The following is a 25,169-nucleotide window of genomic DNA, read 5'->3' on the forward strand; positions in this document are numbered from 1 at the left end:
AAAGAGAGAAGATTCCCTTTCCACAACGCAGTTCAGGCCGTTACTAAATATGAAGCTGGTTATGACCATATGCTACCACTGTGAAGTTAACAAGTGGTGGAAAAGGAGAAGCTGGTTTGTTCAGGAGCCCTGGGAAATAGTGACCTAATGTTTTCAGACCGCCTCCAAGTTTCCAGGTTAGAAAGGGGGCAGAGGTGGCAGCTGCGGGCGCATCAGCGTCTTGAGCACAGTCAGGGTGGTTGGCACAAGGCGAACGTTTGTGCACCACCAAATTATGGTTCCAACCAGTCTGGGGTTCTGCGTGTTTGCAGCCAGCAGTTTTTGTGCTGGAGGTCTGCTTTCCTGTAGAAACAACTTGAGGCTTGTGTCAGCTCTTTGTTATCTTTCAGGGAACTGGTAATTTCATGACACTGCTATGTGGCTGGTCACAGTCTAAATTGTTACCAGTTTCCCAGCCTAAGGAGTATTCCTTTCTCCATCTTCACATGTTCTAATCCTTAACTCGTAAACCACTGTTTTGAGACTCACAGGAGGCCTGGCTGACTGAAACTTTTCTACAAACAAGAGGCAGACAGAGACCATGGGAGGCGGGGGCAGGTCTTTCCCACTAAGGTCCCCTAGAGCCCTTTTGGTTACAAGACCATTTATTACCCACTTTTCCATGGTCCCAAGAAGCCCAGGGCCTCCAACAGCTTCCTATCTCTTGAAGAGAATCTAAACATGCCCTCTCTCAACTGGCATCTTATCCCTCTGTCTGATAATTCACCCAGCAAAACCCCCGACCAGACCCCCAGGACCTAACTTAGGAGGGACAGGAACAGGGTTTCCCAGAGTATGACACAGGGCTCGAGGGTGAGGCTGGGCATCCCCACTTCTACCCTTTGGTCCCACATTCATAGTGTCTAGGAATTGGGACAGCAGCAGCCTATAATGGTTATTGATTAAGGTAGGAGTTGACAGATTTTTTTTCTGCAGAAGAAAGTAAATCTCGAGGTCTCTTTAGGCCATTTGGTATCTGTCTCTGGGTGCAAAAGGAGCTTCCATGTTTGTGGAGCAGCAGGAGCCAAATATAATGTGTAAATCAACTGAGAACCAGACTTGTCCACTGTCCTGGTTTCTGACCCCAGGAATGAGTGACCCATCCCGATAGAGAATGCATCCAAAGAGCTGCCTCAGTTGTCTGTTTATGAACCAGAAACTTACCGTGTCCTGCCTTGTAGCTTCTGGTGGTGGGACTGTGATAGGAGTGTGGATCTGGCTGTTATGGGCTAATGCACCCCCTCTGCTATAGTCTGGCTTCCTTGGTTCAAGGAGCCATAGGGGATACTGCATGAAGCCACAGGTGTGAGCAGGGGATAGTGGCCCTGTATCAACTCTGGTGTCAGGCCTAGGTCACCTGCTGGCACATCTTTATTGTTCTCCCTGTAGCCCTGGTTATGCCAAGCCACATAATCACTTCTATCCTATGACGGCTGGCCTATCTGAACTAATGGTTGGGGTTGGTGAATCCAGATCATAATGGGCAACTCTGACATTCCATGACCAGAGGCCTCGTCTCTGCCAGGCCCCAGGACCATACCAGGAGCCACACTGAATGGTATGGGCTTTCTCACTGCAAGTGGTATGTCCTTTCTTCAGGACACCAGGAGTCTGTGTTGTGAGCCTCCAAGTAAAATGCCACCTACAGCATGTAGCACCTTTCTGAACACAGGAAGCTATGATGTTACCGGTTCTGTTGGGTCATCTGCCCAAGAAGCAGGTCCAGCCACACTCATCATTCATCAATTGTGACTGCCTTTGTGCCAGGACAGCAGTTGCAGCAGAGACCTAGGGTTTTGAAGCCTGGAATGTGTCATATGTACCATTAGAGGGAACCTAGGACCTCAGTGGTAATTCAGTGGAGATAAGATAGGGACCACAGCTCTGCAGGCCTAGGGAGATTGTAGGTTGGTACTCGTTTTCATTATTTCCTCCAGGAGTGATACTGTTTCCATGTACTATCGGGGGATGGGGAGTCAGGGTGAGAAGAATGAATGTGGAATCCACGACTATGGTACCTCACCCATGGCAGTTTACTAACAACACAGACTGTGCATTCATGTCAGAAGTCCAGGACGTGTGCAATGGACACTGAGTGGATCTGTGGACCCAGAGATAACCACTGCTAGCAGGGCCTGGGACAGGTGTCTATTAATTGCCTGGTCCTCGGAGCATCACTTCACAGCACGGGGGCCATGATCATGCTACCGTTCCTGTGCGTGGTGTTAGTAACACACTGGGTCTAATGAATGTGGGAGTAGTTTCTCCTTCTGCACTTCCAGTTCAGTTCAGTTCATTCACTCAGTCGTGTCCACTCTTTGCGACCCCATGGACTGCAGCCTGCCAGGCTTCCCTGTCCATCACCAACTCCCAGAGTCATGTCCATCGCATCGGTGATGCCATCCAACCATCTCATCCTCTGTTGTCCCCTTCTCCTCTATCCTTCAATCTTTCCCAGCATCAGGGTCTTTTCCAATGAGTCAGTTCTTTGCATCAGGTGGCCAAAGTATTGGACTTACTTACCCCAGTAAATAACCGTGTGGCTCATCGGGAGAGTATGGAAGGACTTCTGCACTTGCTGTGGTGATGAAAGGGCCCTCCTCACTGGGACGTGGCTTCTTTCTCTGGTGATGCCTTCTGAGAAGTAGCTCAGTTCTGGAGATTTTGGTAGGGATGTTTGGTAGGGATGGCTGCTTCAGCCTACTGATCATCCAGTCTTGTGTTTGTCTCTCCTTGTTTTCTGTCTCTCAATCAAGCAGTTTGCATCCAGGTTCACTGACCATCTCTCTGCCTCTAGGATCACCCTGTGCTATGAGCCAGCATTGTACTCTCTGCAGTCAGGCCCTGGCTGGCATTGGGACTCTCTAATCACTTTCAGCTTCCCTGATAGCTCAGTTGGTAAAGAATCCACCTGCAACACAGGAGACCCCCATTCAATTCCTGGGTCTGGAAGATCCGCTGGAGAAGGGATAGGCTACCCACTCCAGTATCCTTGGGCTTCCCTTGTAGCTCAGCTGGTAAAGAATCCGCCTGCAACGTGGGAGACCTGGGTTCGATCCCTGGATTGGGAAGATCCTCTGGAGAAGGGAAAGGCTACCCACTGCAGTATTCTGGCCTGGAGAATTCCATGGACTGTATAGTCCATGGGGGTCACAAGAGTGAGACACGACTGAGTGACTTTCACTAATGACTTTGACCATTGTACCAACTTTGCTCCTGACATACAGTACTCCACCTGGAATCTGATCTTTCCCCATTTTCCATCCCTGTTCCTGCCGGAAGCCCACAGGAACACAGTCTCCTATCACCATCCCTGATTTCCACAAAAGTCATCCTTGAGCTATTGGAGATGCTTCTCATCCATGCTTTCCTCTCAGGTTCCATAGAATCCATCAGGCTTTCCCATGGCGCCTGGTGGCCTGCACACTTTCCTGCCCTTTCATACCGTGTCTGCCCTGGCAGATTCACTTCTCTGAGCCTTTGATCCCCTCCTCTACCACCTGCCTCAGAAGTTCTGGATTTTCTCTTTCATGCCATGTGGGCTAGGCCTTTCTCCAGGCTTCCAAGACCCATCCTAGTGGGAGATCAGGAGCATCTCCCCGGCCTTGCTAAGTCCTGTGATCCGTAATTATAAACTCTTCCTTCTCCAACTTGGGGTTCTGTGCTCACCCGTCACCTCTTTGCCCCTCTCCCTGTCATCCTGCTTCCTCAGGAGCATCCCCACAGGCTCCCCATCTCTCACAGGACATGGGGTTAGATTCTGACAGTCCTCTGTCATCTAGGCTTTTCCTGCATAGCAGCCTGGCACGTCTCTGCAAAGGTTATTATGCTGAGAACTGATCTGGTGGAAAAGGGGACACACCCAGGATGTGTGAAATTTGCCAGGCAGGGGACTCCTCCTTCTCCACAAGGAGAGGAGGGGCACTGGCTCTGTGGTGTGTGTTGTGGGGTGTCATTGCTCTGTCAGCCCAGCCCTGCACTTTACTCTGCTCTCACATAACTGGGGGAAGGGGCCTCAGGGTCTTTTTCCCCAACCTCACCCTCACTGTGTTTGCCTTCACAGATGCTCATTCTCTTTCCTATAATGTCACCATTGATCCTCGGCCCAGAGATGGTCAGCCATGGTGTGAGGTTCAAGGAGAAGTTGATCAAAAGGTCTTTCTCTCCTATGACTGTGGTAGAGCTAAGATCATGTACATGAGTCCATTGGGAGAGGAAGTGAAAAGTATGAACTCGTGGGAAACACAGACTGACACACTCAGAGACATTGGAGACTTGCTCAAGGAGCAGATGCCTGACGTTACACCGGAGAAACACATAGACGAGGGTGAGTTAGAAAGTCCAAATGCAGGAGGAGTAGACTGGGGGCTTAGCTGCATCCACTGTTTTCAGGTAAAAAAAAAAAAAATTGGATATTGTCCTTCCCTAGTAGTCCAATGGGAAGAGCAGCTGTTGCAGGAGAGACTAGGACCAGATTAGCTGGGCCCAGGGGAGGTGGACCCAGGTTGGGCAAAGAATCTCTCAAGCTCAGAGGCTGAGTTCTTTCTTTTCCTCGGTGGGGTCAGGCCCTCTCACCCTGCAGGCCAGGATGACATGCTGGCGTGAAGACAATGGACACACCAGTGCATCCTGGGAGTTTGGCTTCAATGGACAACTGTGCCTCCTCTTTGATTCGGAGAATGGATACTGGACAATGGTTCACTCTAAAGGGAGACGGATGAAAGAGAAATGGGAAAATGACAGAGCTGTGATGGACTTCTTCAAGAAGGTCTCCATGGGAGACTGTCAGCGCTGGTATCACACTTCCTTGGTGCGCTGGGAGAAAATGTTGAAGACCGCGGGTAAGTGAGAAGAGTAGGAGAAAGTGGTAGTTCTCTCACGGTGACATGGACCCCCCTCTCTGTGTGTGTGAAAATGATCTGTCAGAGGTGAGCTGTCCTGGGAGAACAATGGCCCGGGGATGCTCTGTAATCCTCCTTCCTCTTCCAGCTCCTGACGTCTCTCCTCACAGCACAGGCCTTTGTACAATTGAACATGGATTCTCACTGATCCTAAACATGAGAGCATCTCTATGATTCCAATCTCCTTCTTAGTATTCCCTCTTTCCAGAACTTTCTTTTAAATGTCACCAATCCTACTTCTGGAAATCTGTCAATAGCACCTCTGCTGTCAGCTCCTGAGGACTCCATCCTGATGTCACCACCTCTGATGTCACATTAGTACTGAGTGGCTCTGTTGGAAATCTTGCTTACTCATTAGCTGTCAGAGTCCCATGGGGACCGGGTTCCTCCCTCCCTCCCGTCTCGCCTGAGGACCTGTCACAAGGGCCTCCATGTGTGGGTGCAAACAGGCTGCATAGTAGGGGTACCTGGGTCAGGGGGGCTGAGAAGGCATCTGCTTAGTTTAGGGGTAGGAACAAGGGCTTCACTCTCACTTTCCTTACAGCATCACCAACTGAAGCTCCCCTCAGAGTCAACTCCACGGCCACAGCCACCAAGCACGTCACCTGTATCCTCCCCGTGCTTCTCAGCAGTTTCATCATAATTGTCTTCCTGGGCTGAGTCCTTTCCAGGAGCAGGTACTGAGGGCAGAATTCAGAGGGAAGGCAGGGGCACAGGGCCTGGAGTGAGGATGGGGAAGGTGAATCCCAGCCAACCTCTGCCCCTCACTGAACCTCCTCACCCTGGAAATGACCAGGGTGATAAGACCACCTATCACCCGAGAGCAAGAACTGAAGACCCAACTCCAAAGGCCCGTTCTCACAGGAAGTGGCCTGGGTCAAGCAAGCAAGGCAGGAGCCCCACAGCAAAGACTGTGGGAAGGCCTGAGGCCAGGCCTGTGCTCCAGGAGCAGCAACAGTTCGGACTCAGCCTGTGGCCTGCACGTCAGCAGCCTCCTGGGGACCCAGAGCCTCCATCACTGAGAGGCCCTGCCTTGAGCAGAAGTGCCTGGGGATGGTGGGCCTGAGCTGGGGTGGAGGCGCCCAGCTGGGGGGACCAGGAAGAGATGGGGGGCAGGGACCCTGGTCCTGAGAGCTGTGTGTGCTGCTGGCTCAGAGGCTAGAGGGGAGTGAAGGAAGGAGGTTTGCCTGCAGCCCCCAAGGCTGTCAGGAAGCAATGCCCCTCCTCCCCGGACCTGTTCCCTGGTTAGGCCCCCCTGAGGGAGGATCCGGACCTGAGTAAAGGGAGCAGATTGATTCCTCACTGGCTTCAGTCCTGAGCCTGAGCAGCGGGTGTCAGGGCCTGGGGTGCCTCTGTGATGCAGGAAGGAAGGAGGAGGTGACAAGAAGCTGCTGGGCCTGGGGTGGGGGTGGAGGTGGAGGACATAGGAGCCCCTCAGTGAGGGCGGGGCTGGAGAGGTGCAGCCCCAGGAAAGTGACAGGAGTTCCTCAGCCTCTTGGACCAACATGTCTTTCTTTTCTGCAGGAGACGGTGCTCCCAGGAAGCGCGACAGGTGCTCTGTCTGCCTCTCTCCTGCTCTTCACTTTAGATCCAGGAGATCAGACCCCATGAATCCTGGGTCTGTTTTCTGGTTACGGTGACACAGTAGATGCATCACCTCATGGGCTTTATCACATTTGGGGAAATCCCACTCAGTGTCTCTAAAAAAAAACAAAAAACAGAAACAATTTATTTCACCATTTCCTCCTGGTGCTAAGTGATGGAATTTCTACACGGAAATGCTCAAGTCCTTGAAGAAGGCTCCACAAACAGGACATTTTTCATCGTATTCTAGTTTGTGGATAATAGACTCTGCCTCGTGACCTCGTTCTTGCAAATGATATTGCAAGAAAAATACCATCTGCTATTACAGGACTCAGGGATTCTTTCTGCGTCTGGAGAAATCACCTCAGCCTATTTTCAATAGAAGATAGTTTTATTTATGACTGTTTCCCTTAATAATTTATCACGATTAGTCGCTGTGTTAGTCGCTCAGTCGTGTCCAACTCTTTTTGACCCCGTGATCTGTAGCCCGCCAGGCTCCTCTGTCCATGGGATTCTCCAGGCAAGAATACTGAAGTGGGTTGCTGTTTCCTTCTCAGGGGACGTCTCCAACTCAGGGATTGAACCCACGTCTCCTGTGTCTCCTGCCTTGACAGTGGATTCTTTACCATCTGAGCCACTGGGGAAGCCTATTTATTATGCTAGTGCTATTTAAATAAAAATCTCAGTACTCCAGAAAACTTGAAGTATTTAAGATTTGTTTTTCTAACCCCCAAGAGAGGTCATGACGTTTCACCCTTTGTCCATCTTGTGGGATTCGATGTCCCTGGCGATTATGAGGACACATGGTCTGAGAGGACACGTGCACCCTGTGTTCACGGCAGCGCTGCTCACAGTAGCCGGGACCTGGAAGCCACCTACACGTCACCCACAGATGAATGGGCAAAGAAGATGTGGGACATATACACAGGGCAGTATTTCTCAGCCTCAGAAAGAATGAAACAATGCCCTATGCAGCAACATGGATGGACCTGGAGAGTGTCATATTGAACGACATACGTCAGACAGAGGAGCAGAAACACCTTCTGACATCCTTCATACTCAGAATCCAAAAAGTCGTGATACAAGTGCTCTTACTTACAAACCAGAAAGAGACTCACATACGTAGAGAATGAATTTATGGTTGCCAGGGGGAAAGGATGGGGGGAAGGGATAGTTAGGGAGTCTGGGATCAACATGCACACACTGATTTATTTAAAATGGATAACCAGCAAGGACCTACTGTATAGCACATAGAACTCTGCTCAATGTTATGTGGCAGCCTGGGTGGGGATGGGAGGGGAGTTGGGGAAGAAAAGATGCATGTATGGAAGTGAAAGTGAAAGAAGGTTAGTTACACAGTCATGTCCGACTCTTTGGGACCCCATGGACTGTAAGCTACCAGCTCGTCTGTTCATGGAAATCTTCAGGCAAGGGACACTGGAGTGGATTGCCATTGTCTTCTCCAGGGGATCTTCCTGACCCGGGGATTGAACCCGGGTCTCTTGCATTGCAGGCAAATTCTTTACCAACTGAGCCACCAGGGAAGATAGAGACATGTATGTGTATGTTAAATCCCTAGCCTAGCTTCTTTGTATTGCTCATTCAGGACGCCTGCACTCCTTTCTGGGTATACATTTCCACCTTGCTTCCCTCTTAAATAAACGAACTATTTCTGTATGTCTCCAGTAATAACTTTGGTACCTGTTTTTACAGTTTTTGCCTCCTTCAGTTCAGTTCAGTTCAGTCGCTCAGTCATGTCCAAATTTTTGTGACCCCATGGACTGCAGCACGCCAGGCTTCCCTGTCCATCATCAAGTCCCGGAGCCTACTCAAACTCATAGACTTTTCAGTATGGCCATTCTGATCAGTGTGAGGTTCCTTGAAGGGGGAAGGAGAATAAATGTCAGAGAATGAGCAGTAAGAGCTAAAGCGTCTCGGCCCCAGGATCCAGGGAACCTCCTGGGCAACAAGGACAGCCTTTCGGAGACAGAGCAGGGTGGGTGTGCACAGGCCTCTCATTACAGTGGCTCCTCTTGTTGCAAAGCACCGGTTCTAGTTTGCTTGGGCTTCCAAAGCACATGGGTTTAGTCGTCCTGTGGCATGTGGGATCTTCCCTGACCAGGGATCAAACCTGTGTCCCCTGCATTGGCAGGAGAATTCCTATCACTACCCACCAGAAAGCCCCCGCCACATCTTCTTTATCCATTCATTTGTCGATTGTCATTTAAGTTGCTTCTGTGGTGTCTCAATAGCTCAGACCGTAAAGAATCTGCCTACTATGCGGGAGACCTGGGTTCAGTCCCTGTTGGGAAGCTCCCCTGGGGGAGGGCATGGCAACCCACTCCAGTATTCGTGCCTGGAGAATCCCACAGACAGAGGAGCCTGGTGGGCCACAGTCCATGTCGCAAAGAGTTGAACACGACTGAGCTACTAAGCACACACACATTCTCCTTCCCCTGGTGGTGTCTAGGCCCTGGTTCCCACCTCTTACCCTGGGCCCACAATTCTCCAGCTGAACGGCCTCAGGTTCTGAGTCCTTGCCCCATGTCTCCCCCAGGGTCTGGGTCTGTTCTGAGCAGGCCTTCAAGGCATTAATTTTCCTCCAAGAGAAGCAAGGATTTGGGCCTGTTATTGTCATAATGAAGGAAAATCTGTTTCTCCAATGCCTCTGTGGAGCCTCCATCTCATATCAGGGCTGGAGTGACAATGAAGTTGTAGCCAAGTTAAGTGTCTGTGAGAGAACTCAGGTACTAGCTGGCATGGGGAGTGCTGGCTCACTCTTCATGTGCCCCACAAAATTCATCTGTTGCAACTTTGGCCCTGAATGTGATGGTATCAGAAGATGGGTGTGTGGGAAATGATTGATGTGTTCCTTTCAATACAGTTCAGTCTCTCAGTCATGTCTGACTCTTTGTGGCCTTGTGGACTGTAGCACGCCAGGCTTCCCTTTTCCATCACCAAATCCTGGAGCTTGGTCAAACTCATGTCCACTGAGTTGGTGATGCTTTTTAACCATCTCATCCTCTGTAGTTCCCTTCTCCTCCTGCCTTCAATCTTTCCCAGCATCAGAGTCTTTTCCAATGAGTTCTTCACATCAGGTGGCCAAAGTATTGAAACTTCTGCTTCAGCATCATTCCTTCCAATGAATAATCAGGAATGATTTCTTTTAGAATTGACTGGTTTGATCTCCTTGCAGTCCAAGGGACTCTCAAGACTCTTCTCCAACACCACAGTTCAAAAGCATCAATTCTTCGGCACTCAGCTTTCTTTATGGTCCAACTCTCACACCTATACATGACTACTGGAAAAACCATAGCTTTGACTAGATGAACCTTTGTCACCAAATAATGCCTTTGCTGTTTAATATGCTATCTAGGTTGGTCATAGCTTTTCTTCCAAGGGGCAAGCATCTTTTAATTTCAAGGCTACAGTCACCATCTGCAATGAGTTTGGAGGCCAAGGAAATAAAGTCTGTCACTGTTTCCATTGTTTCCCCATCTATTTGTCATGAAGTAATGGGACCAGATGCCATGATCTTTATTTTCTGAATGTTGAGTTTTAAGCCAGCTTTTTCACTCTCCTCTTTCACTTTCATCAAGAGGCTCTTTTCTTCCTCTTTCCTTTCTGCTGTGAGGGTGGTGTTGTCTGCGTATCTGAGGTTATTGATATTTCTCCTGGCAGTCTTGATTCCAGCTTGTGCTTCTTCCAGCCAAGCATGTAGCATGATGTACTCTGCATATAAGTTAAGTAAGCAGGGTGACAATATACAGCCTTGACGTACTCCTTTCCCAATTTGGAACCAGTCTGTTGTTCCATGTCCGGTTCTAACTGCTGCTTCTTGACCCACATACAGATTTCTCAGGAGGCAGATAAGGTGGTCTGGTATTCCCATCTCTTTAAGAATTTAGCAGAGTTTGTTGTGATCCACACAGTCGAAATAATGGGTGAGAACCATTGTAGAAAATGACCCTATGTTCCCTCCACCCTTCCACAAGGTGAGTGCACCGTGAGAAGACAGCCTTCTGTGAACCAGACATCTTCCAGTGCCTTGATCTTCGACTTACCAGATTCCAGAACCATGGGGAAAACTTTCCTGTTGTTTGTAAGCCACCCAATGTATGGTTACTTGTTATAGCAATCCCATGGGACTAAGGGAGGAAGGGCGCTCTCAAAAGCCTGGTGTCTAAGACACGGGGTTCAAGTCCCCTGAAAGGCAGGACAGGCAGAGGGGACCCCAGACTTAGTGTCTTTCCACCCTTCCCCCATCCTCACTGATGTCTCCATTTAACCCCTGATGTTCTGTAGCCACTATGGCTGAGGACTTCCCCAGGGTACATGCTGATGCCAGTACAGTAGCCCTAACACACATTGGGGAGAGGAATCAGCTACATGGAAAGGAGAGTGCCAAGGGCAGGACATGTGAAAAAAAAATATGTGACCCTGTCTGAATCCCGCAGTTAATAAGCTAACTGAAAAAACAAACCATCCCGTGGAAAGTAGTGGTAAGTACTAGGGCGACCTCTTCAGGACAGCAGGGAGGGCTTGGCAAGGTGGGTATTGGCTCCAGGGTTTCCTGGAGGGGGGCCAAGGGGTGGTGTGGGAGGAGTGGGGTGGAGTGTGGTTGGGGTGGAGAGGGAAAGGGAGAGGGAGGGGGAGGGCGGGGGGAGGGAGGGCAGGTTGCATTTAAAAGCTGCTGGGGAGTAGTCTCCAAGGTCACAGCTCAGGCTCCCAAGTCCCCACTTTTCTGTGGAAGGTGCTTCTATTCCCTCCCAGGACACATGGGCTGTGAGTGTCTGAGGGTGGGTCCGGGGGTCTTGCCATGCAGGCTCCTGGCTCCCCACCAGAGCTACTGGAGAGATTTGAGAACATCTGCGATGAGCGGTAAGAGATGAGGGAAGGTGGGGAGAAGGGCGAGGTGGGGAGGAAGGAGTTGGGGAACAGTGAGGAGTCTGGGCCTGGAGAGGTGGGAGGGGCGTGGTGGAGAGGGTTGGGTCCCCTCGTCCACCTGTCTTGCCCCCCACAGGAGTCCCTCCCCCTGAGCTTAGTAGGCAGGTGGGGATTGAAGGGAATCCTATTGCTCAGAGGCTCCAAAGTGAAAGTCACTCAGTCAGGTCCAACTGTACAGTCCATGGAATTCTCCAGGCCAGAATACTGGAGTGGGTAGCCTTTCTCTTCTCCAGAGGATCGTCCTGACCCAGGAGTCAAACCGGGGTCTCCTGCATTCCAGGTGGATTCTTTACCAACTGAGCTATCAGGGAAGCCCCAGGCTGACTAGAAACTGAGGGAGAGAATGCAGTTCAGCCCCTGGGCCTGGGGGAGGTGTCAGCTGGTGAAGGCAGGTGACCCCAGTTGACACCTGTCACAAGGCAGATATTCTTGTGTGGTGTTTCAAGCTAAAAAAAGAAAGTACATGATAGGGGGTATCAGCTTCTTCCCTGTCCCTGCCAGTTTTTCGGTTCCCTTGGAACCTTGGGGTCCAGGCCAGAGGGTCGGGGCCCAGAGAAAGGAGAAGCTGGGGAGCCGGTCACCACTGAGGCCTCTTCAGCAACAGTCCTGACACACTGCTCACCCCACACTCTCCATGCACACCTGTCTTCCCACACTTCAGCCCCCACAGTTACACATACAAGCCCCCTCGCCCTCACACTGCCCTCCATCACCCACAGCCCAGCCTGACTCTCCAGCCTCCCACACAGCCCCCTCACACACACGTGTTCCCCACATAGACTTCATGCTTCTCACTTACACTCCTTCCACCCTTGTGCACGTCACCCTTCCTGAAATTTTCCATGCAGGTCTCCTCACACCCCCTTCCCTCTGTGCACCCCCCATCCCCCACCCCCCACACATTTTCTTTCACACACAAGTGCCTGCTTGCCTGCCCCACTGGCTCTCCACTCTCTGCAAAGTCACACCGCGTTCCCTTCCCTCAGGGACCCTGGCTTCCTCACACTGTCTGTACACACTCCTTCACACAAATTCCACACAGAAGGCTCCCGTCTACTTCCACTGCCATCCAGAAACTTTCCCCTCACAGCCATTTCCCTTCACTCTCTTCCTCCTCTCTGGGTCCCCCAGGGCATCCCCCTCCGGGCCCTCTGCATATGCATACTGTCTTCTCCCCTTCTGTCCCAGGCTCAGCTGTCCACAGTCACACACAGACACACACATCAAGGTTCCCAACATTCTCACACACCAGTTGTGGCTGCTCCCCACACATCCAACACACTCTTTCCAGCATTCCCTCCCTCTCTTCACATTCACCTTCCTATCACAAATTAGTGGCACTGCCCCACACACACCTAAGTAGGAAATGGCAACCACTCCAGTATTCTTGCCTGGAGAATCCCATGGACAGAGGAGCCTGGAGGGCTACAGCGCACAGGGTCGCAAAGAGGCAGACATGACTGAGCACCTAACACAATCATTCCTCTCTTCTGCCCTCCTCCTCTCACGCATACCCTCTCTCTCTGTCTCTCGCTTTCTCTCTCACACACACACAGTCACACTGACCAGTTCTCCCCAAGATACTGGGCCTTCCAGCTGCCGCAAAGCCACACACAGCTCGGGGTGGTTCTGGGAAGGGGCTGGCTGCCAGGACTCCGCCCCAGGGCCGAGCAGGGATTTTAGGTCTCTGTCTGGGTCCTACCTGGAAACGTGCCGTCTCCTTTTTAATGCCCCAGCCCCATATCTAAAACTACTCAGTAAACGTGCTCCTATTGGCATACAGCCCCGAGCCTGCACGAACAGTCACCTTCATGCGTTGATCAACCTAAAATGAACGTTTGTGTGTTGTGCTAAATAGAAATCCTCTTTTAGTTACAGGATCAGCCAGTTCTCCCACTGTCACGTATTGAGCAGTGTACCCTTCGCTGGTATTTCTTTCCTCGTCTACTAGGTGTCACATTTCTAGACGTCCCTGGGTCTGTTTCTTGGCTCTTTTCTAAAACTGCTCTCTTGCCTTCCTTCTTGCTCACCAGTTCCCTTTGTGCTGGGAATGCAGCCTAAGCCCCCGCAAGCTTGGTTGGGACAGTGAAGTCTTTATAAAAATTACCACAAACTCTATGGCTTGAAACAACCAAAATTTATTCTTTCAAGATTGTGAGGGTTAGAAGTCTGAAATCAAGCTGTCAGTAGGGTCCTCTCTGAAGGCTCTAAGGAAGGCTCCATCTTTTCTCTTCCTGACTACTGGTGACTGCATGGAGAAGGAAGTGGCAACCCACTCCAGTATTCTTGCTTGCAGAATCCCCATGGACAGAGGAACCTGGTGGGCTGCAGTCCATGGCAGCGCAGAGTCGGACATGACTGAGGTACTGTGCACAGCACTGGTGCTTGCCGAAACCCTTGGCAGTGCGTAGCCCCAGTGTCTGTTTCTGTCCTTCCATGACGCTCGTGTGTCTTGTTTTCCTATATCCGTCTCTTCTTTGCGTGTCCACGTTTCTTTCAAGGTGTGCCTCCTGGTAAAGGCACCAGTCTTTGGATTAGAGCCCAACCTAATCTACCCTGACCTCACCTTGGTTGGATTACATCTGCACACACCCTATTTCCAGGTGAGATCTCCTTCACCTAATGGTAGGACTTCAACACATTTGAGCCCCTAAAATAAAGGAGTTTCAATAAACATTCATGTGATTCTCACTGGGCAAAAAAGGTACAATGAATAATTCAATTCTCTGCATCACTGAATATATTCCTGACAGGAAAAAACTTCAAGTTTGTCTAGACATGAGTGAAAACTGAAAGGTTAAAATTTTTTCCAATGTTGTCTTCTTCTCGTCCTGGTATGAATGTATGAGCTCAAACATCCTCTGTGTTTGAGCATTGTTTTTAGGTGTTTCTGAGGTCAGCAGTGTTCTCTGTTAGCCAGTTCAGTGCAGTCGCCCTTTCTAAGTGGGAAATATTAATCCAAGAGTTCATTCTCTTCAGTTTTGTTGTGCATGAGCTAGTTTAGAGCACCTGATAAGGGTCCATCTAGGTTGTGGAGAGTCCTTTAAATAATATCTTTTCCAGTATGCATAATTTCCTGGTTGTAAGTCATGGAACATCTAATCTTCATCCATAAATTATTGAGGTAGGATTTAGAATCAAGCTTAGAATGTCTTTTTAATAATTTGATTAGGGGCTTCCCTGGTGGCTCATTGGTAATGAATCTGCCCGCCAATGCAGGAGACATGAGTTCAGTCCCTGTCAGGGAAGATCCCACAGGCTGTGAAACAACGAAGCTCATGGGCCACAAATCCTGAGGCTGTGCCCTGGAGCCTGGGCACTGCAGCTACTGAGCCTGTGTGCCTCAGCTACTGAAGCCCACAGCCTAGAGCCTGCACTCTGCTATGAGAAGAGTCATCACAGTGAGCTGCTCTTGCACCGTAACAAGAGAGCAGCAAGTAGAGAAATCCCACACACAGCAGTGAAGACCCAGCACAGCCAAAAATAAATACATCTTAAAAAAACAATTCAGTTAAACTTCACAATAATGTAACACAACAAATAGGAGTACCACAGTGTATATATTCTTTTGTGTCCAGCACTTGCCTCTCAACTCCTTTTTATGAGGCATCTATGGTTTTTCTGCGGTAATTTATTCTTTCTTTATTGCATCATAGTGTTCCATTCCTGGCTATATCACACTTTATCCTTTCTTCTGTCCTGGATAAATTTTCATGCAATAACATGTTAGTATGTTAATACATATATTAATCTGCATGATAATTCAACTGGTAGCCTCATACTTGTGTCATGACATCTAGGCAGTTAGCACTTGATTGCGGTTTCTGCATATGTATTAGTCTGCTAGGTCTCTAAAGAAAAACTACTTTTCTATACTCAGAACACCAAATATGACACCAAAATGTGGGTTTTAGAAACCCTGATACAGGAACCAGGACTCTGACCAAACGTACACTTCCTATTGTACCACAACACAGACTATAACCACACACCACCAACTGAGTGGTTTCAAGTCTTCCTGGAGGTGAGGATTTCATCACATGAATTAAGAAGAACATTCAGCCCATAAAAGCATGCGGTAACTTAACTATACATGAAAGTGAGTGTGAACACATAAATTATGTCTCATTAAATCACATAGTATATCCCTAATGCATTATCTTCTTAACAGAATTAAAAAAATGCCAACCCCCGCCCCCCACCCCAATTCTACCCCACATGAAGGCAAGTCTGATGGAAAGAATAGCATTGGAAGTTTTAACTGATTGTGAGCAAATATTTGACTTTTGCAAATCCTCAAAATGACCAAGTCAATACATCTTAAGGGCCCATCAACAGTCCTGGAAAGTGAAGGAATTTTTAAGCATAGGCTTCTTTAGCTTCTTGTTAAATCCCACTCTGAGTAGAAGGTAGTATATTAGATCAACAGCCAGACTGTCATCAAGGGTCAGTTTTTGACACCCAGAGTTGGTTTAACATTGTACCTTCTCATAGTCCAGGGAGAAACATCCAGATGATGGAATAGCTGTTAGAACCACTGGGGAAAATGTTGAGCTAGAGAATGCTATCATCAGAGAACAAAAGGTTTTTTTTAATCAAAGGTCTGGGAAAGCCTGAGTAAGATCTCAGGACAACACCCCACCCCACCACGTCTACATCTTGTACCCGGGGCCCCCAAAGGAGAAGACACTTGTCTTCATCCCCACTCCCACTGCACTGTCCTGCTGCCCACACCAGCCTCTTCTACCCCAACAATAGAGTGGTTCCCAACCCTACAGGGAAGTGTGGGGGTCAAAGACAAAGACAGAACATCATCTTGATAAAGATGGTTCCAGTGGACAGGGGCTTGGTGAAACCCGTGGCTCACCTCTCCCAAGTCCTGACCAGAACAAACTTGCCTAGGAGCCAGAGGCCGGCTGGCTTCTCACCTGCTGTGGTCCCGGATTTCTTCATAATATTCATGACGATGAAGCAATTAGAACTAACTGGGTGATGATCAATAGGATAATGCAAGAGACCAATCGGATGGATGCAGACTGGCTGATATCTGGGGCCATTATTATTGGTTCTAAAATGAAAAAGCAAAAGCCTTGTCAAATCTAAGAATACACCTTCCTCAGTACCTGCTGTCCTTAGCACATGTTCCCCATATAGTTACTGACTCATGTGAAGCCACTCTTCAGGTCCAGGTATGGAAAGATTAATGGGCTTGTGCTCTGTCTTTGTGGAGCTAATATCTCTCCCGAGATGTGTTAGTTGCTCAGTCATGTCCGACTCTTTTGCGAGCTCATGGACTGTAGCCAACCAGGCTCCTCTGTTGATGGGATTCTCCAGGCAAGAATACTGGAGTGGGTTGCCATTTCCTACTCCAGGGGATCTTCCCAACCCAGGGATTGAACCCAGGTCTCCTGCCTTGCAGGTAGATTCTTTACTGTCTGAGTCACTGAGACAGCAAATGTCCATCTGATTATCTTTCAGGTGGACGTGTTTACTGTGAGGAGTCCTTTTTGAGGAGGACACAACTGGGGGCACTTAATTCTGTCTGGGAAGGGATAAGGGCTTCATTAAGTGACATTGGAGCTGCTTAAAGGATCAGTACGACAGGCGGGAGAGAAGGCCTGGAAACATAATGCATATATAGGTTTGGGGCCCATCGAGCAGTGCCTGGGGTCTGGGTCATTGGTTAATGAGGAAGGGGGCTCCTGTGCTGAGGGAGGTGGGTTGGGAAAGGAGGATGCTGGCAAGTTCTGTGCTATGCCCATCACTGACTCTCCAGACAGGAAGTCCACCAAGAGATCAGTCACTCCATCCATCATCACAGTTTCAATTACACAAACATATGTGCTCATATCCACACATGAAGGCACTAGACCTTTGAAGAGAGCTGCCACCTCCCCCACGTCCCAGTCTGTTACCTGTGGGCTCTGGGAGCAGCATCTTCTCCCAGTGTTTCAGGAATTCCCAAAGCCAGTAACTGCAGTCTCCTGTTGAAATGGTCCTGAAATACTCTGCCAGTTCCTGGTTGTTCTCCCACTCCTCCTTGATGCCTGTGGCTCCAGGATCGATGACTGTCCAGGTTATGCTCATGGTGTCAAGGAGGAGGGCTGTCTGTCCATTGAGGCTGAAGTGCAAGATGCACCAGAGCATTGCTCGGCTTCACGTTGACAACACAGCTTTACCTGCAGGGTGGGAGGACCTGTGCCCCCCACACACAATGAATCTTTCTGGACTCTCCACAGTCCATCCTCCCCAGTCACTCAAGTGTGTCTGCACATCTAGGGGCTCGTGATCTTCTGACCATGACCTGCCCCATTTTACCCATCAGGTCCACCGGGTCTCTAAGGCTGGATCCTGTTCAGTCCTTTCACAGGAATCCCCTCCCTGCATGAACTCTTTCTCTTGCTGTCTCCAGCTCCCCACCCCCTTCCCATACTTACCCCTCGTCTCATTTTTGTCCAGTTTGATGACAGGCAGGACCATCCTGAGCTCTCTTCCTGCTGCTACCAGCGTTTGGCTTATTTCAGTCCACGCTTTCGTGTCGTTTACCTCCTTTCCCAGGAAACCCAAAGGTTTGACCTTGTTGCTGTCACTGTCATACCAGAGGAAAGGCTTTGTGTCTACGGAGCCCTGGACTTGACACAAGGGCTGGCCAGGTCTGGACTGAGATTTGACAGTGAGGTCAAGGCACAGAGAGTGGGCATCTGTGAGAGAAAACCACAGGTATGGCTGGGAGTTTCCTCCTCCAGGGCCTGGTTGCAGAGGGAGGGGTCTCTATCCCAGATCCCCTCCTCTGCTGCATCCTCAGTCCTGCCCCACCTTTAACTGTCTGAGCTTTAGTTAAACACTTTGATGCCACCGTGGATCTTCTCCGTCCATATGCTATTAGCAGGAAGATTTATCTGATATATGGTGGCTCAGGCAGTAAAGAATCTGCCTGCAATGCAGGAGACCCAGGTTCGATCCCTGGAGAAGGAAATGGCAATCCACTCCATTTTTCTTGCCTGGAGAATGGACAGAGGAGCCTACAGAGTCCGTAGGGTGGCAAAGAGTTGGACACACCTAAGTGACTAAGTATGCACATGCCAGCTTGTGAGGCAGCAAAAACAGAAGACAGTGTCTGGTTTCTAGAGACTTAAAATCTATCTGAACAGATAAGACTTTCAACAGAATGGGGAGAAGGATGCCATAGGACACATGCCACATTCACGATGGGTCCCTAGTCATCAGGAAAGTTTTACTGGAGTAGGAGGTGGGACTTGCCAGGAGAGGGAAAGCTGCTACAGGAGCACAGGCCCAGGCACCATGCCTTGGGTGGGGTCCTGGAAGGCAGGGTGTCACCTCCTGGGCAGCCAGTCCAACTAAACCACACCCTCACCATCCTAAGAGCAGGTGGACAGGGGCCCACCAGGGTGGAGCTCCTTCCCTCCCCATTGTGTCATGTCCCCCTCACCCACCAGAGCCCCAGATCCAGGACACTCACTGCCCGGAGTCTTCCTGGCTTCTATCAGCAGCAGTATCAGCAAAAGATGACCTGTGGTTTGTGCCAGTGGCATTCTTCCCTGCAGTTTTAGGAGAGTGACCAGCAAAAAGTAGCCTGGGGTGTGTCTATACCTCTGTCTCCTGGCACCGCCCAAAGTCTTCAGTCCTAGACTGAGGAAGCCCTGTTGAAAAACAAGAAAAATAACACTTATACCCAGGAAGTATTTCTTAAGTTTCAAATGTAATTTCTCATTAAAAAAAAAATACTCATGACATTACAAAGCCAAATTCACTTTGAATAACTATCCTCTCTCCAAAACAGCCCTTTTCTGGTGTGAGCAAGAAAAGCCCACGTTCTGTTGGCTCTTCTGCTCATTCCTTGAACCACTTCCTGCTCTAATCTTTCTTTGAACTCCTTCCTCCCTCACCCCCACCCCACAGCCGCTGCCATCTCCTGCTCAGTTATCCCTTCTTTTCCCCTACATCCACTTTCCATCCTAACCTCTCAAACCTTCTCTGTAATGATAACGATTCACTACATGTTAGTCACTCAGTCGTGTCCTACTCTTTGCGACCCCATGGGCTGTAGCCCGCCAGGCTACTCTGTGCATGAGATTCTCCAGGCAAGAATACTGGAGTGGGTTGTCATTTCCTTCTGTTAACCAAACTAGTAGCGGCCGACCCCACCAGGTCTGTCATATCGGAGGAGGGTGTACAACAGAGTCCAATAGTCCTGTTGGAGCCGAGCTCCAGAACAGCCGGGAATTTATTATCCTTTGATCACCCGCAAGTGGCAAAGTCCTCCCAGGGCCCCGAGGAGCAAGCTCACCGCAAAACATTGACGGATTTTCCCGAGTCAAGCAGCAGCGGCCCCCTCCCGCCTTTCCCAGCCCCCTCCCCTGCGCTACCCGTCTCCAGCACGACATCAGCCGCGCAGGTGGCTCAACCCCGCGGTCTCCGGGCTGGTGGCTTCGTTGTGGCGAGAGAAGACAGAACATTTGCGGGGGCCCGTCCTGGGTTCGCACTCACCGCCCACTCCTTCTCCGCACCCGGCTCCTGCTATCGGCGGGGCGCGGTCCTGGCCTGCCCGGTCCAGCCAAGGTCGCTTTTGAGCAGGTTGAAACCCCGAGAGAACAACCACAAGAAAATCCTGAAACTCTCCTCGGGGTTTTCAGTTTGAATCGCTCTTTCGAATCTCGGCCCGAAGCCTAGTGGCCCCGGCTCGGGGGAAGCTCGGCCGGCGGCGTTCGGAAAGGCCTCCTCGCTGGAGCGGGGATCCCGGGCGGGCGCGGAAGAGGGGCCCCGGGCCGAGGTGCTGCGCTCGGGGGAAGGCGCCCCTGGAGGCCCGCCCGGTCGGTGAGTGAGTCTTTGTAAGGAAGTGCCCAGGGTTGCGGGGTGATGACGAGGCTCTTTCCGGTTGTCAGTCTGGGCGCCGCCGCGGTGCCTTCGGGGACCCACGAGCTGGGACGAGACCCGGCCAAGGAGCCACGGGCGATTTCTCCGTCCTTCCCCTGGGCGAGTTTTCAGGCGCTCTGGCTCCGCCCCTCTCTTCTCTACCATCGCATCTTGGGTTTCCTGAATCGATGTCACCCTGGCCACCTGTCCAGCTGCCTCAAGTCAGTCCTTCATGGATGGCATTCCTTACAAGGGCAGCTCAGTTAGAACTGGACATGGAACAACAGACTGGTTCCAAATAGGAAAAGGAGTACATCAAGGCTGTATATTGTCACCCTGCTTATTTAACTTCTATGCAGAGTACATCATGAGAAACGCTGGGCTGTAAGAAGCACAAGCTGGAATCAAGATTGCCGAAGAAATATCAATAACCTCAGATATGCAGATGACACCACCCTTATGGAAGAAAGTGAAGAAGAACTAAAGAGCCTCTTGATGAAAGTGAAAGAGGAGACTGAAAAAGTTGGCTTAAAGCTCAACATTCAGAAAACAAAGATCATGGCATCTGGTCCCATCACTTCATGGGAAATAGATGGGGAAACAGTGGAAACAGTGGCTAACTTGATTTTTCTGGGCTCCAAAATCACTGCAGATGGTGATTGCAGATGTGAAATTAAAAGACGCTTACTCCTTGAAAGGAAAGTTATGACCTACCTAGACAGCATATTGCAAACAGAGACGTTACTTTGCTAACAAAGGTCCGTCTATCAAAGCTATGATTTTTCCAATAGTCATGTATGGATGTGAAAGTTGAACTGTAAGGAAAGCTGAGCGCGGAAGAATTGATGCTTTTGAACTGTGGTGTTGGAGAAGACTCTTGGACTGCAAGGAGATTCAACCAGTCCATCCTAGAGGAAATCAGTACTGAATATTCGTTGGAAGGACTGATTTGAAGCTGAAACTCCAATCCTTCGGCCACCTGATGCAAAGGACTGACTCATTGGAAAAGACCCTGATGCTGGGAAAGATTGAAGGCGGGAGGAGACGGGACAACAGAGAATGAGATGGTTGCATGGCATCACCGACTCAGTGGACAAGAGTTTGAGTAAACTGCAGGAGTTGGTGATGGACAGGGAGGCCTAGCGTGCTGCAGTCCATGGGATCGCAAAGAGTCGGACAGGAGTGAGCAACTGAACTGAATTGAAGGAACAAGAGCGTTGCGGTCTCCTGTAACCAGCGCACGTGGGCGCCCAGTGTAAAAGGCGGGTAGGCTGCTTTACAGGAAGGCAGGCGTGTGAATGAGGGAGCAGGCAGGAGTCCCCGCCCAGATCCGGTCGAGGAGCCTCCTAGCGGTAACCTGGGCGGGGCCTGTCGGCGGAGGAGGCGCTCAGGCAGTCAGACCAGAGGCGGAGGAGGCGCTCAGGCAGTCAGAGCAGAGGCGGAGGTCCAGGCCGCAGCTGCCGGCTAGCGGGAGAGGATCGCGGGTTCTGACTCGGCAGCCTCGCACTCCTGCAATATTGGGATCCAGGTGGCAAAGGGAGAAATGGGTGGCTCCAAGAGCAGTCTTGGCTTCCTCGTTTTGCTTCTGATTGTGTTGTTCAGCGGGACGTCCAGCGGTGAGTTCGGGGATGAACCTGCGGGGGAACGCGAGGAGGTTGGATGGGTTCTGACCCGGAAAGGGGATGGGGGTGGTGTCCGTGGGGCTTCGCGAAACTTCTTGCAGCGTGTCGCCGCCGCCCCCTCCTCTTTCCCTTCCCTCGGCCCCTTTGCTCCTCGGTGGCTCCTCCCGGCTTCTTGCCGGCTCTCTGGGCCAGAACAGGGGTACCTTGGGTGTAGTAGTAATGCCGGGAGTTTGGGAGGTGACGCTGGGAGAAGAGGGGGCTGGGACGCGGCAGGAAGTGCGGTTGAAACCCCCCAAGGGTCCAGCCCGCCCCTGGGAAGTGGGAGCCCTGGAGCAGGGCCGTTTGGGACCAGTCAGCCTTCCCGGGGAGAAGGGACCCAGACCCACCCCGAAAAGCACACCCTCCCGCCCCGACCTGTGCAACAGAGACCCTTCTGGTCGCTCCATCTCCCGGCCCTTGAAGGACCAGCGCTCTTTCCTGGCCGTAAGTTATAAATGCAGAGCAGACCCGGGTGCCCAGGCGGCGGCGGCGGCCGCGCCCTCCCGGCTGAAACGTGCTTGAGTTGCTCTTGTCCGAGCCTCAGCTGCTGGCTCCACTCCCGGCCCCCGGGCTCCGCTGCGCGGCTCCTCCCCGATCTCGGGGCTCCGCGGCGCGGCTGCATCCGGGACCACCGAGTCTCCGCGGTGCGGCTCCACTCGCGATCCCGGGGCTTCGCGGCGCTGCACCTCTCAGATCCCCGAGACTCCGCGGTGCGTCTCCACCCACGATCCCGGGGCTCCGCGGCGCGGCTCCTCCCGGATTCCCGAGACTCCGTGGTTCGGCTCCTCTCCGAACCCCGAGGCTCCGCTGCGCGGCCCCACCCGTGATCCCCGGGCTCCGCGGCGCGGTTCCTTCCCCGGCCCGGGCTTCCGCGGCGCGGTTCGTTCCAGATCCCGGGCTCGCTGCGCGGCTGCACCCCCGACCCCTGGGCTCCGCGGCGCCGCTCCATCCCCGACCCCGGAGGCGGGTGTGAGCCTTTTCCTGATCAGGGACCAGGTGCCCTGGCTCATTGGTCTAGACGAAGAACTTTTTTTTTATTAGAGAAGTGATCTTGTGGGACACTACGTCTATCCTTTAACCTATTCGTACCCAGCGAAACAGATGTCCTGCCTTTCACTTGGCCTGCAGAGTCCAAGTTGAATATAAGCAGGTTTCCAGGTAGACAGTTTCGTGGACCTGCCCCAGGCCAGCATTTCTGCTTGCTTGGGGTTGGGGTGCGAGTAGCAAACGGGGTGGGGGTATTTCCACGCACTATATCAGTGATTTGGCTCTAGCTCTCCTTTTCTGCAAAGTAGATGATGAGGTTATGATACTAAATGCAGCTCAACTTGACAGTAAATTCTTCAAAAACTTCCCTTCTTCAAAAATTTGAAAGGAAGGAAAATGTGCTACAAAAAAGCAGAACTATTTATGATCCTGTTCGTGCAGCTCCAGCTTCTTCTACCCGTGTGTTTTGTATCAGCACAGGGGTTTGCCCTGCAGTTATATTTCTTGTAGTAATAATATTAGCTGTTTTGAACCTTCATAGTGTGACAAGAATTGAACTGGAAGACAGCATCAGTGTCCAGTAGTTCCCAAGAGTTGTCTCAGCCATGTCTCAGACATATCTGAGAGGAGACACACCCAACAATGGTACTTCCATCCTATTATCCTACCTTGTGGGTGGGTAGAGGAGTGTCTTGAGAAGTGCCCCTCTTTTGGAGGCCAGAGCTAAGGTGAAAGGGTATGAAATATCCAAGGAGAGGATAATTCTATCCATGGAGAGGATGTACTCCAAGAAGGTAGTTTAGGGCGTATTTTCCATGGGATTTATGTAGATGAAAAAGATCCAAATAAAGAACAGCAATCATTTGTAAAATCAGAGATTAAGCTTCTGAAATTCAGGTGACAATACTCCCTGAACGTTGCAAGCTGTGAGATCTTCATCACAGAAATCTTCCTCCTATTTCCCTTGTGTGTATAGAAGATAGAGAAAACCCCTGGTGATATTGCCTTACATGAATTGGGAGAATCATAAATAGTTTTCACAGCATTGCAAATTGTGTGTCTGTGTGTATTAGTCAGTCAAACTCTTCTGTCCAAGGAATTCTTCAGGCAAGATTAATGGAGTGAGTAGCCAATCCCTTCTCCAGGTGATCTTTCCAGCCCAGGGATCAAACTTGGGTCTCCTGAATTACAGGCAGATTCTTTACTGTCTGAGCCACCAGGGGAGCCTGCAGCACAAATTAGTAGAGGCCATAATCGCAGGCAATTCCAACAGGACCTGGTCCACAAGGTCAGATTGCCTGTGGAATGGATTACCTGGTCAGAAGAGAAGTCCTCCACAAAGACCTGGCTGCTAGGAGCTCTGCCATTGATGACAACCTCAAGTTAAGATACAGATGGCCCCTCTCCAGAGTCTGTTCCCCATGACTTCACTGTCTGGAGGACCAATGAAAACGTTGGATCAATGGATGGCTCTTGAACGTCTGGGTTAAAATGAGGTCTCCAGACTTCCCTGGTGATTTAGTTGCTAAGACTCCACACCCCAATGAAGGGGCCGGTTCGATCTCTTGTCGGGGAACTGGATCCCACATGCTACAACTAAGAAGTCAGCATGTTGCAGCTAAGAGTCTTCATGCTGCAAAAAGATCCCAAGTGCCACAACTAAGACCCAGTACAGCCAAAAAAAGATAGATATGAAAAAAATAATTTATTTTTGTTCTCCAGTGCTAGTGATGTGTGGGCCTTCAGAGTGATAGTGTAGGAGCTCATGGTTCTGGATCAAATACCCTACACGGATGTCGACTCTTTAGAGATATGAAAGAAGGTCATCAAATAGCCCAGCCTATCAACTGTCCTGATGAACCATTTGTTGTGATGGCTTGTGCTGGGCCTTAGATTCGGAGGAGAAGCCCAGTTCCAGCAGCTGGCCCAGTGTCTCACAGGGTTCCATGCAGCCCTGGGGGTCTGTGTCTGACTGTCCTCTCACAGTCCCCCAGCATCAGGGGGATGGTGCCTGCTGAGGCCCACGTGGAGCCGGCCAGTCACATACATCACCCAGCACCGCAGAAGCACATTGTCTTCCAGAACACTGTGCCTTAGGAATGCCATAGCATCTGAACTTTCTAAGACAGACTTAATGATGTGGAATATTTTCTAGATAACACTTTCATTAGGTTGA

General features: G+C 50.6%; 1 protein-coding gene, 1 long non-coding RNA gene and 1 pseudogene across 2 annotated transcripts; 2 read left to right on the plus strand and 1 right to left on the minus strand.

Annotated features, from left to right (window-relative positions):
- Window positions 1–278: 278 nt before the first annotated feature.
- On the plus strand, window positions 279–6,918 carry ULBP27 (UL16-binding protein 27; the record flags this gene model as incomplete). Its single annotated transcript, NM_001168616.1, is given in 7 exon segments — window positions 279–281; window positions 284–303; window positions 305–314; window positions 4,096–4,366; window positions 4,605–4,880; window positions 5,485–5,617; window positions 6,432–6,918. Coding segments are annotated over 6 exon segments (696 nt in total), but the record flags the coding sequence as incomplete, so codon positions are not given.
- Window positions 6,919–13,316: 6,398 nt separating this feature from the next.
- LOC112445514 (uncharacterized) lies at window positions 13,317–20,039 on the minus strand. The gene is made up of 5 exons (XR_003033697.2): window positions 19,980–20,039; window positions 18,952–19,132; window positions 17,909–18,172; window positions 17,387–17,667; window positions 13,317–16,539 (listed from the first exon to the last, which is right to left on the minus strand). It is a non-coding gene; the product is annotated as an uncharacterized lncRNA (long non-coding RNA).
- Window positions 20,040–23,259: 3,220 nt separating this feature from the next.
- On the plus strand, window positions 23,260–24,236 carry LOC112445507 (tyrosine-protein kinase RYK-like; annotated as a pseudogene).
- Window positions 24,237–25,169: the final 933 nt, after the last annotated feature.

This window comes from Bos taurus, unplaced genomic scaffold (assembly GCF_002263795.3).
Source record: "Bos taurus isolate L1 Dominette 01449 registration number 42190680 breed Hereford unplaced genomic scaffold, ARS-UCD2.0 Leftover_ScbfJmS_1639, whole genome shotgun sequence".
NCBI lineage: Eukaryota > Metazoa > Chordata > Mammalia > Artiodactyla > Bovidae > Bos > Bos taurus.